The sequence below is a fragment of the Lagenorhynchus albirostris genome, chromosome 3, assembly GCF_949774975.1.
Source record: "Lagenorhynchus albirostris chromosome 3, mLagAlb1.1, whole genome shotgun sequence".
In the NCBI taxonomy this organism is placed as follows: Eukaryota; Metazoa; Chordata; class Mammalia; order Artiodactyla; family Delphinidae; genus Lagenorhynchus; species Lagenorhynchus albirostris.
Genome location: NC_083097.1, coordinates 7,499,910 through 7,515,108, shown reverse-complemented (window position 1 = coordinate 7,515,108; position 15,199 = coordinate 7,499,910). Strand labels below are relative to the sequence as shown.

The window sequence follows — 15,199 nt, the reverse complement described above, 5'->3', positions numbered from 1 at the left end:
AACTGCAAGTGACACAAAAGGAGGATAAGACACTGGTTCTGTCTTGGGCGGCTGGCAGAGGTAGCGCTAGCTGGGGCTTCACCTGAACAACTACAGAACATTGTTCTGTAGTTCATGGTCTTCCCCAGAGACTGGGTTTTGTACTGCAGATGTACATGCACTCCTTGGTCATCCTCGTGCTTGCATTTTACATGCTTAGAACTATTTCCTGAAAGAATAGGAGGAACTGAAGAAGCGTAGAGAGGAACGTGAAAAGCCAGGTGGAAGGTCCTGAACCCCCTCCTGTGATGGTCAGTGGTGCGCACAACGCGTTCGCACAGTGCAGACTCTCTCTGTATCCACATCGCATGGGTCAGATGTGGATTTCAGAAGCGGTGTGACTTTGTGTCCCTTCCCAGTGGATGGCGTGTGGTCTTGCTGGTCCTCCTGGTCAAAGTGCTCAGCGACATGTGGAGGTGGACATTATATGAGGACCCGCTCGTGCACAAACCCAGCCCCCGCCTATGGAGGCGACATCTGCCTGGGCCTGCACACGGAAGAGGCTCTCTGCAACACGCAGCCCTGCCCCGGTAAGCAACCCGGCCAGGCCCGTGCAGACAGCAGGGCAGACTCACCCTTTTCCTGGCATACAAATGGTGAAACGATGAAACCACATCACGATAAGACCAAAAGAGGGGAACACGTCAATGCCACACTGTTGCCGGTGATGTGACCTCCTAATACATTGTTCTGCAATGGAATCATTCTCACCATGCTGTAGTTGCAGAACTAGTTACAGAAACCAGTGATAACCAAGTATTCTTAAAATATTTAAGCTGGTAATGGGAGCTGACATTTAGTTGCTTAGAATAAAGGTGGGGAAGCAGGAGAGCCCTTGTGAAGTGGCTTCACAGGAATCCCCCCAGGACCGTGGGCATGGGGGTTCCAGGCTCCGAGGCCAGCTGGCCCATGTGCCCAGTGGATACCCTGCAGCAGCCCATCCCATCCAAGAATTAGCTTTGTTTTCTGCCATGTAGGGGCCACTTGGAATGAAAATGAGATAATCTCTTCTGAGTCTAACTTCGACTTTGAAACACACACACACACACACACACACACACACACACACGTTTTTAACTAGCTCCTGCAGACTTTCCTTGAAGGTTCCATGTATACTGAAAAGTGCCTGGAAACCAGATTCTCAGTCATCCCCAAAACTGGCACTTTACACATTTCTAAGGAAAATTATGCCCTTTACAATGGATCAAAACACAAGTTTGGTTGCCAATTTTAATTTAAAAAGAGGAAAAAACCAAGCTGCATAGAAAAACATTATTTTACATTATTACTATTTCATAAATAATATTGAGAGTTCATTTTTTTAACCTCCTTACATAAAATGAGTATTAATTCTCTCTTTTCACACATCTGTAGGTCCGGTGAATTTAACACATCTTAGCGAATCTACCTTTTTGGGGTAAAGTGACTTTAGCTAGTTCATCTTTTGGCCTTGATGACTTGTGTGTGGATGTGCTTCAGTGGCAGTAAACAAGGGATAGAGTGAATTCTACCATGAGTACAGCCTGCCTTTGGTGTACTGACCCTGCAAAGTTGTTTTCACAACTGGAAAGAAAGTATTTGTAGTAGCTTGAACCCCTTTCACAACCAGGACTTTCTCATGAACACACTGTCATTTCTCTTGCTTGAGCACTGAGGCCTGTAGAAATTTTCTGGAGAAGGATTTGAGTATGACCCCGTAGGAATGGGGTCTGCATTGATGATCTCTTCTCCACCAAGGAAGGGTCATGCACAGCCAGGCTTCATGCATTAGCTTATGGAGTGTCTAATACAGTTAATTTAGAGCATTAAAGTAATGTGAGTTTTAGAAAATGTATTTTAAGCACATTATTTCTAATCAAAGGTATATGAGTTCTTTTATTCTTGCTCCTTTGTATTTTATTTACTGGACTGGTCATAAGATACGAGTCCATCTTATGTATACACAGGCCCACTATAAACATCATATGAAACCTTATGTACATAAGCTGACCCAACTTCCAGATTGATGGATCTTAGTGGGTCTTGTTGCCGCATCTCCTGTCTTCTGGCCCCTGCAGAGAGCTGGTCGGAGTGGTCAGAATGGTCCGAGTGTGATGTGTCTGGGGTCCAGGTCCGCATCCGCCAGTGCATTCTTCTGTTCCCCGTGGGCAGCCAGTGTTCCGGAAACACCACGGAGAGCAGGCCCTGTGTTTTTGATTCCAATTTCCTCCCGGGTAAGAGGGGAGATGCTTATTAGTGCAAACAAAATCATTTCCGATATTTTGAGAGACAATGATTCCTAGGTGGGAGTTTTATCTGCTCTATGAGGTCCTGTTTGCTAAAACAGAGATGATTCAATCAACTCTTGTGGTTTCAAGGTGATTATAGATTTGTAGCTAACTGCATCTGTAGACTTGAATTTAGGCCATGAGTTTTAAGGTTTTTTTAAGCACAATGTCTTATTCTACAATTTATTGCCTATAACACGGTCAGAATAGTTTGTTCAAAAAATGAAAATAGGTTATTTGGTTACTTTAATATTAAGTTAAATGCTTTGGCAAGGTTGTGTGTATGTGTTTGCACAGAGAAAAGAGAGCCCTTCTCTTCATACAACCTTAGTTTATTTGGGAAAAAGGGAGGCTGTCCTTGCTCTCGTCTTGGAGAAGAGGTTGGCTTGGCCCTTTGGCTACAGGCTTTTCCATGTGAAATCGATGTTTAGTTATTAGTGATAGCTAGTCACCCATCACATGCTCACTGTAGGCACGGGCCTACATATATGCCCACCATGTGCCTTAGCACTCTGATGTGGGCCAAAAGCAGAGACTCACCTCTTACAAGGTAATAACAGGGAATGCCTTGTTTTCCTTCACTGAAGGAAAGATATTATTTTAGAAAAAACTATCAGCTTCAGCCTCAAAAGACACCTCAATCTTCTGTGGTCTAGAACTGCAAGAGTGTTTATTGTTGTTTCTTTTTCAACCATAGACGTATTTTTAATTCTTGTTAATGAATGAGAAATCAATACAGGAGAGAATAGTGTTTCTGGACTCTTGAAATGGTGTTTATCCTTGGGCTTCAATATCCTTGGATCTCTCCTTTTGTTGGCTTCCTACTTGTCAGTTTCACATGGGCCATGGCAAAGATCATGAATGGGCTCGAGTAGGAAGGTTATTTGTTTTGGCAATTTCCTCTGAGCTCTGGTGGAGTGGTCCCCCTCCCCAGGCAATGTGACAGCACTGACTTTGATGAGACAAAAAATCTGAGGTGGAAATACTACAGACAAACACTGTGGGGTTCCACAGCTGGCAGAATACATTGTAACAGAAAATCAGCCCATATGCCAGCCTTACTTTGAAGCTAGTGCCCTGGTTTCAACCCAAGGGACCATAGCATTTTCTTTTTGTAATAATGAATCTCACCCCTTTCCAATCAAGGTGACCTTGACCAAATACATCTCCGGTTGGTTAAGAAAAAAAAAGAAAGAAATATGTTTTTAAAAACAATTAATCAGGCTTTTGGAAACTGACTCACATAAAACTCAAAATCATTAGACATTTCATAAATGAATCATTAATGTGATCTTCCTTCCCTACACCCTTTATACATTGTGATTAAACTTTGTTTTTCCAGAAGTATCTGTGGCAAGATCCAGCAGCGTAGAAGAGAAAAGGTGTGGAGGTAAGTTCTTTTTCTGAATTAATGTCAGGTATTTTCCAGTCATTTCTCTTGCCATATGTTTCATATGATGTTTCAGCTACTGGCCAAGAAAAAAATAAAATAAAACTGGAGAAACTCCTGAATCCAAACACCTTATATTTTGGCAGTAGAAATGCTAAGGAGTCCATATTTGACATCTGGATCAGTGGTTCTCAGGGGGTCCTTAGACCAGCATCATCAGTATCACCTGGGAACTTGATAGAAATGCAGATTCTCAGGCTGCACCACCATCTACAGAGTCAGAACCTCCCTGAGAGGGGCCCAGCACTCTGGCTTAATAAGCCCTTCAGGTGAGTCTAGTGGACATAAGCTTTATGGCCCAGTGATCTGGGTATTAGCTACAGTTAGATTTCCTATGAGTAAAACAGAATTCAACCATTTTCTTTATATGTATAGTGCAAATCCATAGAAACCAGCCTCAAATCTCCAAACTGCTGAAATGATAAAATGTCAGAATTTTATTATGGGCAAAAGGCTATACCTATATCTCCAGAGATATTTTTCTAACTTCCTGCAACCCTGAATGACAGAAATCACATTCTCTGGGTCAAATCCATAATGCTTTTGGACTTTCCCATCTAGTTCTATCCTGTTTGGATGGAAGGGACTGGCTGTCCATTGATCAGAGCCCAGCCCTGGTCCACCTTTGGTGTCAGAGCCAAAAACCACACACAAGACCAGCATCTTCATGTGTGCAGCTGATGACTATTCCTAACCATTTCTAACATAATCCATTCCAGCGGGAGGTCCCAGGCAGCTCAACCCAACGGGCTTTGGTCTCTCACACTCAGAAGGAATCTGGATTTTCATCGGTGTGTTTTAGGAGTGTACTTATTTATTAACTACACTGGTTAAGAATCTGCTATCTGTGATGCTCTATCTGTTTAGTCAGCCATCTGTTAATCCATTTGTTCAATCATCTTTCCTGAGCACCCGCTCTGTGTCAGTTTTGTGAGGGGTGTTGAGCTTACAGCGGGGACTCAAACAGCCCCAGCCCCTCTGGAACCAAAAGTCATATCCCAAGAGAGCCCTGTGCCTGAGAAGGGCAGTGTCTGGTGTCTGACTGGGTCAGTTCAGTGAGCCACTACTTGGGGATCCGGCTGCAAGATGAATGCTGGCTGGTTCACATAAAAAGAATTATAGCTGTAGTATTTTTAGGTCAGCAGTCACTGTGTGTCAGACACCGTAGAGGTATCCTATTTCACCCTCACAAAGAGCATTCGTGTGGGTGCCACAGGCCACTGTTCTTTATGTAAAACCCTTGGAGATAGAGCAGGGTTTGGAAGTCAGCATTCTTCAGATTATAGATGGGTAATACGGGTCATATAAGGTATGACACGGCGAGGTCTGGGGGTCGCACTCCGTAACCAACCTCTTTAATGACGTTGCCGTGAAATGTAGGTGAAGTGAAGCTGCCAGTCATCCTGGTTCTGCAGCAAATGATCAGGTCAGGTCAGGCTTCGCTGCCAGGTGAGTGATGAAAAATCAGTTTTCAGAGAAATTTTTGTTTGGGGAATTGTAGGAAAGGGAGAGCAGCCACGTCTTTTTATCTGTATTTTATAAATAGGGATCATGAGGGTCAGAGAGATGAGGTTCACCCAAACAGTCTAAGTGAAGCCAGCTTTGGATCTGGGCAAGGGGATCCCAGCATGAGCTTTCAGCCCGGAGCACCACGGGAAAAGGGGCCTGGTGCAGAGTGTCCCAGAGGAGGGTATCTGGGGGATGCAGCCACAGCAGCCCCGGTCAGGCGACACTCTTGGACAACACCCGGGGTCACCACTGGAGCAGAGCTTGTAGAGGGTGTTCCTGCCCTGAGGGAGGTCAAGGCAGAACCTGGGGGCAGCCAGCATGCCCTCCAGGCCTAACACAAGTTCAAAAACCACTTTCCTCGGCCAGCCTTCTGGCAAGTGAAAACATCCCAAAATGTTCAGATACGGGAGTCCTGCCAAGGCCTTGAGCACCCGGGAGGACAGGGTGCCGAAGGCTCGCTTGCATCCTAAAAGGCAGCTTCTGCGTGTCTGAACCAGCTGTTCCAAAGGCTGCACCAGATCAAGCCTTGAGGTGCTATTGATTCAATCACAGAAACTTGAATTACTCTATAATATTCAGAACCAATCGGTTAGATCTTAGGCTGCTGACATTGACACAGCAGAGTAGGTGGGTGAGAGGTCCGATGGGGCTAATTGTGGGGCTGAGAGGTAAAAACAGTCACCTAGCAAGGATGTTTGGGGATGCTTTTTTCAGTTTGTTGAGAAGAATCAAACTTTGCACAGAAAATCAGCCAGTTGAATCGCTGGGTAGTTGGTTTCTATTCTAGCTTTACTGACCAAAATCAACAGCAAAAAGCATTGTATTCAAAGCAAAGAGCCATGCTAAGCAGATTCAAGAGATTTAATAGGCTTGATTTTTCACTTATGCAGAAAAAATGTAGGCCTATTGAAATGTTCCAACTTAGCTATTTTTAGTTGCATGAGGCACAAAGACTGTATAATCATCATAAAGATGTCAGCTGGCCCCAGCCTTCCCCAGGCACCTGCAGGAATGATTCATTTGACTAATAACAAAGTACCTGCATAGGGAGAGAGCCATACATCTTCTATATATTATTTTATCAGTGCAGCAGAAGTACTTTTATCCATATGCTGCATTGACCCTGGGGGGTCCAAACGGCTAAAGTATCGAGAGATGACAACAGGTATGAAATCACTCTTGCTTATCTTGAGGGCAACTTCAGAGTTAGAGTAGAAGCTTCTAGCGTTGCTGGTAGAATGGCCCCTGGATGCTTTATCCAGCTGTCCCAGGTTCAGCCCTAGAGTCTTCAGACAAAATCAGGAACAGCCAAAGATTTAGCGATTCCTTTCACTTTGTTAAACCAGTGACAGGATAATCAAGAAGTGAAAAATTGAGGTGGATGTCAGGGAGTGGGTGATATCTGTGGAATGTTCTAGTAACGTCCTCCTGGATTATCCAGCTCCAGGTGCTGAAGACACCTGAGGCGCGTGTTAGGAGTCACCTGTTTGGAGTCTCAGCGTGGGTGGAGTACGTTGGTTCCGGTTCACAGAGAACAGAGGACAAGGCTGCCTCTCCGCGCGGTGTTCATCCACCTCCTGGAGCAAATCTACCTCCCAGGGCCCAGGGCCCCGAAAAACAGTGTCCAGGAACAGCAAAGGGGCACAGCTTAAAGGGAGAAGCTTAGAGGGTTTAGGGACGGATGAAGGATGTTCCACCTGTGCTGTGGATCCCAGGTGAGGCGAGGACAGCTCAGAGAGTCCTCGGGAGGATCCCAGGTGTTTAAGGAGAAAACATCCCAGAACCTGGGTGTAGTAGACAAACTCACGGGTCTTCTCTCCCCGAGAGCCCTGGGGACCTCCCCACATGGCCCAGCAGTCTCACCCGGCATCCACAGGGGTGCCCAGCAGGCATCTTCAGTGGTCCCATTTGGGTGCAGGGAGAGCAAGGGTGTCACTCAGCCCTCTGGTGGTGCATGAAGGGGACACCTTGGAAGAAAAGCCAGATCCCCAGGATGTGCAGTGGAGACATAGGGCCAAGAACCCTTAGGCAACTGGTTAGCTACACGGTGCCAACACAGCATAGAAAAATTGAGGTCCTGTTTTGTTTTACCTGATTTTCAGTAATCTCAGCTTCATGGTCATGGCTCAGATGTTGTCTATATTCCCTGAAAGGCTTACAATTTTGATTGTAAGGTGTTTTACCAACACACAATGAATATCTTTTTTTCTTTTGTTGCTCTTTGTCAGAGATTAAGCAGTTCTTGGTTAAGCTACCTTGATGTCACTCAAACCAATCCTGTCTTAGAGACATGAGTCCATGTCAGCTTGTTTATTCAACATTGTGTATTTATAACTCAAAGAAAATTACTTAAAGATGCTATTAGATAGAAAAAACACTTTAAAAAAAGAGGGTCATTTCATGACCATTAATAGATCCTATTCCTTTGACACAAATCCTTTGTTTCTTTGGAGTAAGCCATTTTCTTTAAAAGGTCTCCAAAATACAATGTGAGTGAAAAAATGGTACCCAGGATAATGTTTACCACACGCACACGTAGCATGCAAGTGCGCAGAGTGTCTCTGGAAGAGCACAGGAGACGGTGGTGACAGTGGTTTCCTCTCAGAAAGAAAAAAAGATTTATTCTTGTATATCCTTTTGCACTTTTATTTTCATGCAATCAAATGTTATACAATATGTGTATCTTCATATTCCAAAAAACGTAATGGAAAACATAAGAACGATATAATCGGAACACATTTTTAAATAAAATGAAATGATAAAGGAGGGGGAAATAGTCGGGCTTGCAGGTGAGCAGTGATTGGAAGTACAAGATACATCCTTGCTTTGTTCCCGGGACACAGCCAGGCTGCAAGCAGGGACTCAGCCTGTTCAGGAAAACGGAAAACATGTTCCCTAGAAACCCCCCAGACCACAGATCATGCTGCACTTGAAACAGAAGAACGGTCTCTTACAAGCCTTTAAAGAAAAAAGTGTCTCTGCTAGCGTATTTGGTGATCTTTAAAAGATCACCATATTATACGGTGGTTATAATCCATAAGAGCGTTGACTTAAACTACACTGAACTCGCTGCAGAGAAGTGTCTTGGCGGCCACGACATTTCAAAGGAAGGCCCTATGATTTCCTGAGTTTTAGAAGGAGTGTGGAGCTTTCCATGGCGTCCTTCTCTTTTTCTCTGAGCCCACTGAGCTGGGGAGGAGCGCGTCCTTTTCCAGGGTGGCCTCACTTTTGACGTTGTCTTCCCAGAGTTCAACTTGTTCCACATGATCGCCGTGGGGCTCAGCAGCTCCATCCTGGGCTGCCTTCTTACGCTGCTTGTCTACACCTACTGCCAGCGGTACCAGCAGCAGTCCCACGATGCCACCGTCATCCACCCCGTTGCACCCGCCCCTCTCAACACCAGCATAACTAACCACATCAACAAACTGGACAAGTATGACTCGGTGGAGGCCATCAAGGTAAGGGATCAGCAGCCTCCGCTGCAGCCAGGTGTGCAGAGAAGGCAGGTGGACGCTGATGGCAAAGCTCAGTGGTGGTGGCATAGGTGACAGGGTGGGGGACAAGGTAAGTGGCTCCTCTTATTTTTTTTATTTTTATTTTATATTGAAGCATAGCTGATTAACAACATTGTGTTAGTTTCAGGTGCACAGCAAAGTGATTCAGTTATACATATACATGTATCTATTCTTCAAATTCTTTGGATGACCTGCCTTATTTATTTATTTTTAACATCTTTATTGGGGTATAATTGTATATATGTATACATATATCCCCATATCTCCTCCCTCTTGCATCTCCCTCCCACCCTCCCTATTTCCCCCCTCTAGGTGGTCGCAAAGCACCGAGTTGATCTCCCTGTGCTATGTGGCTGCTTCCCACTAGCTATCTATTTTACATTTGGTAGTGTGTATATGTCCATGCCACTCTCTCACTTTGTCACAGCTTACCCTTCCCCCTCTCCATGTCCTCAAGTCCATTATCTACATCTGCATCTTTATTCGTGTCCTACCGCTAGGTTCTTCAGAACCTTTTTTTTTTTAGATTCCATATATATGTTAGCATATGGTATTTGTTTTTCTCTTTGTGACTTACTTCACTCTGTATGACAGTCTCTAGGTCCATCCACCTCACAACAAATAACTCAGTTTTGTTTCTTTTTATGGCTGAGTAATATTCCATTGTATATATGTGCCACATCTTCTTTATCCATTCATCTGTCGATGGACACATAGGTTGCTTCCATGTCCTGGCTATTGTATATAGAGCTGCAATGAACATTGTGGTACATGACTCTTTTTTTTTTTTTTTTTTGTGGTACACAGGCCTCTCACTGTTGTGGCCTCTCCCTCTGCGGAGCACAGGCTCCGGACGCACAGGCTCAGCGGCCATGGCTCATGGGCCCTGCCGCTCCACGGCATGTGGGATCTTCCCAGACTGGGGCACGAACCCATGTCCCCTGCATCGGCAGACAGACTCTCAACTACTGCGCTACCAGGGAAGCCCCCTACATGACTCTTTATGAATTATGGTTTTCTCAGGGTATATGCCCAGTACTGGGGTTGCTGAGTCGCATGGTAGTTCTATTTTTAGTCTTTTAAGGACCCTCCATACTGTTCTCCATAGTGGCTGCATCAATTTACATTCCCACCAACAGTGCAAGAGGACTCCCTTTTCTTCGTACCCTCTCCAGCATTTATTGTTTGTAGATTTTTTGATGATGGCCATTCTGACTCGTGTGAGGTGATACCTCAATGTAGCTTTGATTTGCATTTCTCTAATGTTTAGTGATTTTGAGCATCCTTTCATGTGTTTGTTGGCAGTCTGTATATCTTCTTTGGAGAAATGTTTATTTAGGTCTTCTGCCCATTTTGGGATTGTTGTTTGGTTTTTTGATATTGAGCTGCATGAGCTGCTTGCATATTTTGGAGATTAATCCTTTGCCAGTTGCTTCATTTGCAAATATTTTCTCCCATTCTGAGGGTTGTCTTTTCATCTTGTTTATGTTTTCCTTTGCTGTGTAAAAGCTTTTACGTTTCATTAGGTCCCATTTGTTTATTTTTATTTCCATTTCTCTAGGAGGTGGGTCAAAAAGGATCTTGCTGTGATTTATGTCATAGAGTGTCCTGCCTATGTTTTCCCCCTAAGAGTTTTATAGTGTCTGGCCTTACATTTAGGTCTTTAATCCATTTTGAGTTTATTTTTGTGTATGGTGTTAGGGAGTGTTCTAATTTCATTCTTTTACATGTAGCTGCCCAGTTTTCCCAGCATCACTTATTGAAGAGGCTGTCTTTTCTCCATTGTATATTCTTGCTACCTTCATCAAAGATAAGGTGACCATATGTGCGTGGGTTTATCTCTGGGCTTTCTATCCTGTTCCATTGATCTATATTTCTAATTTTGTGCCAGTACCATACTGTCTTGATTACTGTAGCTTTGTAGTATAGTCTGAAGTAACAGAGTCTGTTTCCTCCAGCTCCGTTTTTCTTTCTCAAGATTGCTTTAACTGTTTGGGGTCTTTTGTGTTTCCATACAAATTGTGATATTTTTTGTTCTAGTTTTGTGAAAAATGCCATTGGTAGTTTGAAAGGGATTATATTGAATCTGTAGATTGCTTTGGGTAGTATAGTCATTTTCACAGTGTTGATTCTTCCAATCCAGAAACATGGTATAACTTTCCATCTGTTTGTATCATCTTTAATTTCTTTCATCAGGGTCTTATAGGCCTTGTTTTTGTATCCATTCAGCCAGTCTATGTCTTTTGGTTGGAGCATTTAATCCATTTACATTTAAGGTAGTTATTGATATGTATGTTCCTATTACCATTTTCTTAATTGTTTTGGGTTTGTTTTTGTAGGTCTTTTCCTTCTCTTGTGTTTCCTGCCTAGAGAAGTTCCTTTAGCATTTGTTGTAAAGCTGGCTTGGTGGTGCTGAATTCTCTTAGCTTTTGCTTGTCTGTAAAGATTTTAATTTCTCTGTTGAATCTGAATGAGATCCTTGCTGGGTAGAGTAATCTTGGTTGTAGGTTTTTCCCTTTCATCACTTTAAATATGTCCTGCCATTCCCTTCTGGCTTGCAGAGTTTCTGCTGAAAGATCAGCTGTTAACCTTATGGGGATTCCCTTGTATGTTACTTGTTACTTTTCCCTTGCTACTTTTTAATATTTTTTCTTTGTATTTAATTTTGATATTTTGATTAGTATGTGTCTTGGTGTGTTTCTCCTTGGATTTAGCCTGTATGGGACTCTCTGTGCTTCCTGGACTTGATTGACTATTTCCTTTCTCATATTAGGGAAGTTTTCAACTATAATCTCTTCAAATATTTTCTCAGTCCCTTTTTTTTTCTCTTCTTCTCCTGGGACCCCTATAATTCAAATGTTGGTGCATTTAATTTTTCCCAGAGGTCTCTGAGACTGTCCTCAATTCTTTTCATTCTTTTTTCTTTATTCTGCTCTGTGGTAGTTATTTACACTAGTTTATCTTCCAGGTCACTTATCTGTTCTTCTGCCTCAGTTATTCTGCTATTGATTCCTTCTAGAGAATTTTTAATTTCATTTATTGTGCTGTTCATTATTTATTTGCTTTTTGTTCTTCTAGGTCCTTGTTAAATGTTTCTTCTATTTTCTCCATTTTATTTCCAAGATTTTGGATCATCTTTACTGTCATTACTCTGAATTCTTCTTCAGGTAGACTGCCTATTTCCTCTTCATTTGTTTGGTCTGGTGTGTTTTTACCTTGCTCCTTCATCTGCTGTATGTTTCTCTGTCTTCTCATTTTACTTAACCTACTGTGTTTGGGGTCTCCTTTTCGCAGGCTGCAGGTTCGTATTTCCAATTGTTTTTCGTGTGTGCTCCCAGTGGGTGAGGTTGGTTCAGTGGCTTGTGTAGGCTTCCTGATCAAGGGGACTAGTGCCTGTGTTCTGGTGGATGAGGCTGGATCTTGGCTTTCTGGTGGGCAGGACCACATCCGGCGGTGTGTTTTGGGGTGTCTGTGAACTTATTATGACTTTAGGTAGCTCCTCTGCTAATGGGTGGTGTTGTGTTCCTGTCTTGGTAGTTGTTTGGCATAAGGTGTCCAGCACTATAGCTTGCTGGTCGTTGAGTGGAGCTGGGTCTTAACGTTGAGATGAAGATCTCTGGGAGAGCTTTCACCGATTGATATTACGTGGGGCCAGGAGGTCTCTGGTGGTCTAGTGTCCTGAAATTGGCTCTCCCACCTCCGAGGCTCAGGCCTGACACCCGGCCGGAGCACCAGGACCCTGTCAGCCACATGGCAGACATCTCAACAGCTACAAAGGGAGCAAGCAAGCATTTTCTGACATGCCTTTTAAGCTTCGCTGTTCCTGTGAAAAGGTGGCTTCTCATATTGGGAAGTAGGTTAAAAATGGGACATGGAAATGGCAACAAATAAAATGCTGGAAACTATCGAGTGATTGGTCACCATCCAGATCTGCCTCCACTGTGCCTCAGCACACAAAGAGCAGTCCCACCAAAGAGAAGAGCTCCGTGCTGAGGACCTGCACATGCTGAGCAGTGAAATGAGGATGGGGTTTGGTCAATCAGATATACATGTCCATGTACAGGTCCATTACAGGAATCCCCAGGATGGCATCCTGAGAACAATTGTTACACTATTATAAAGACTATCTTCTTATAACTTTGAAGCATACTGAAGTTTCTTCAATTCTGTGTAATGTTGGTGCTGGTGCAATTGGTGGGGGGAGGTGATGCATTGTGTTAAATTTCCTGAGTGGGTGATTAATAACCCAGTGTTTCACCCAGAGATTTAGAGTGAATGACCAGTCTCCTTCTTGTTCTAAGGAAGAAAAGGTGGAAAAGGGGTGAGCCTGACAGATCTAGGTTTATGAGTCACTTACCAGCCGGGTAGACTTCTCCCAGGTATTCATACTAACTGAGCCTCCATTTTTTTTCTTGGTGAATTGGAGATAATGAGAATAAAGTGAGGTAAATTATACACAATGCCTTGAACACTGCCTGGCAAAATAAAAGTGGTTTTTATTTGAGGCATTTTGCATCCTGGTTCAGAGTACAAGTTACTTACTACTTTGAACCTCAGTTTCTCCATCTTTAAAATGGGTTAACACTATGTACTCCTGTATCATTGTTGTGAGGTTTAAATGGACTAAGGTACATGAAGCCCAGCATCCAGCAAATAGTGGCTGTTGTTCTTACTGTGTCTACACAAGAGGTCAGGAATGTGGCTGGAAGGACATCACAGGCTCTTGTTACTGCACCCAACCTCCCCTACCACCCACATGAATGCAGGGAGTTCTCATGAGCTAAGTTACTTTCATTTTTTTTCTTGTTTTTTTTTTCTCTTTTGTTCTTCTATTGCAGTATAGTTGATTTACAATACTGTGCTCATTTCTGGTGTACAGCAAAGTGATTCAGTTATACATACATATTCTTTTCTGACTCTTTTTCATTATAGGTTATTACAAGATACTGAATCTAGTTCCCTGTGCTATACAGTAAATCCTTGTTTTTTATTTTATATATAATGGTGTGTATCTATTAATCCCATACTCCTCATTTATCCCTCCCCCACCTTTCCTCTTTGGTAACTGTAAGTTTGTTTTCTATGTCTGTGAGTCTATTTCTGTTTTGTAAATAAGTTCATTTGTATTGTTTCTTAGATTCCAGATATAAGTGATATCATATGATATTTGTCTTTGTCTGACTTACTTCACTCAGTATGATAATCTCTAGGTCCATCCATGTTGCTGCAAATGGCAATATTTCATTAAGTTACCTAAATTTTGATATTCCTGTTAAGTTGGTGGTTCCCCTTAATATTCTTAGGGAGTATTTGATGCCCTCTCTCTGCTATGATGGTTTCCTTTGAAATTCAGTTTCCTTCCCATGTGGGAGTACGGAATATCTTCAGCCCTTACAACTGCCACTGGTTGGAAGGTCTCGTGTGCTAGGAGCTGCAGTGTTCACACTTGCCCTCCCCACCCCCGCCATGAGGCACCCACATGCACAGAGACGGAGCCAATTCACTTCTACTCATGGGTCTTACTTACAGCAGGATCCAGAGTCCATCAGCACCTTATACTGATCAGATAACAGAGCCAGGAAGTGAAGCACCAGGAATTAATAACACGCCCCACGCACCCTCTCAGAACCAAGACTCTTCAAGAAGAAACCTCCAGGACCCAAGAATGTGGCCCCTCTCAACGTGATCCCATCCCATCAGCTTATCTGTGGTGACTACTGCTTCAAGCATCAGAAGATAATTTAGCTGGTCTTCTGTTCTCACTGAAGACCCAGTAGGCACTTCATCAGAAACCTTGCTGCTCTGAAGGCAAAGTACTGCTGCCTAGTCTCTAATGAATCTTTCTAGAACTTTCTTCTGACTCCTTGCCCAGACGAGTCCTGGGCATTTGGAAGTGCCTACGACCTCACATCTTTATTTTGGTCCTCTTAAAAGTTACCCTCTTTCTCGGACAGTTCAGCTTTTTAAAAGTACGGGTAACTTTCATGACTGTTAATGAGGAAGAGCATCTGTGTCAGAAATGGCAACGGTAGTCACCTTCCAACAAGTGTAGAAAATGAAGAGAAACTAAGAATCCCGTGCATTTATTTAAATATTTTCCTTCAAAATCTCTTACCAATGACAATCCAAAAGCTGCTTAAACACCTATCCAGTTATAAGTGGTAATATTCAAAGCGTTTATGAATTTGAAATCACTAGAGTTTTAGGTTTCTGGGAGATTTTGATTTAGGTTTTCTAACACTTGGAAACTTCCTGACTAAAGTTCAAAAGTAGACTTTCTGAGTAAAGCTCAGAAGCAGTCTGGTCTAAAAGCCTACCAGCCTCATTCTAGTTACCAGGCAAGTCCTCAGCAAATGATGTGAGGAAGCAAGTGAGAAGTGAGAAAACACATCTTAAAATAATGGAGCCTTAGGAGAGAG

At 43.2% G+C, this 15,199-nt stretch overlaps 1 protein-coding gene across 5 annotated transcripts in view; it reads left to right on the top strand.

The window, feature by feature from the left end:
- Positions 1–15,199, top strand: part of SEMA5A (semaphorin 5A) — a 484,691-nt gene that overhangs the window by 458,707 nt on the left and 10,785 nt on the right. For all 5 annotated transcript variants that reach the window (XM_060146861.1, XM_060146858.1, XM_060146860.1 and 2 more), the window contains exons 19-22: positions 399–569; positions 2,097–2,252; positions 3,649–3,696; positions 8,512–8,723. In XM_060146861.1, the coding sequence (XP_060002844.1) occupies positions 399–569; positions 2,097–2,252; positions 3,649–3,696; positions 8,512–8,723 (587 nt within the window). The remainder of the gene's footprint in view (positions 1–398; positions 570–2,096; positions 2,253–3,648; positions 3,697–8,511; positions 8,724–15,199) is intronic.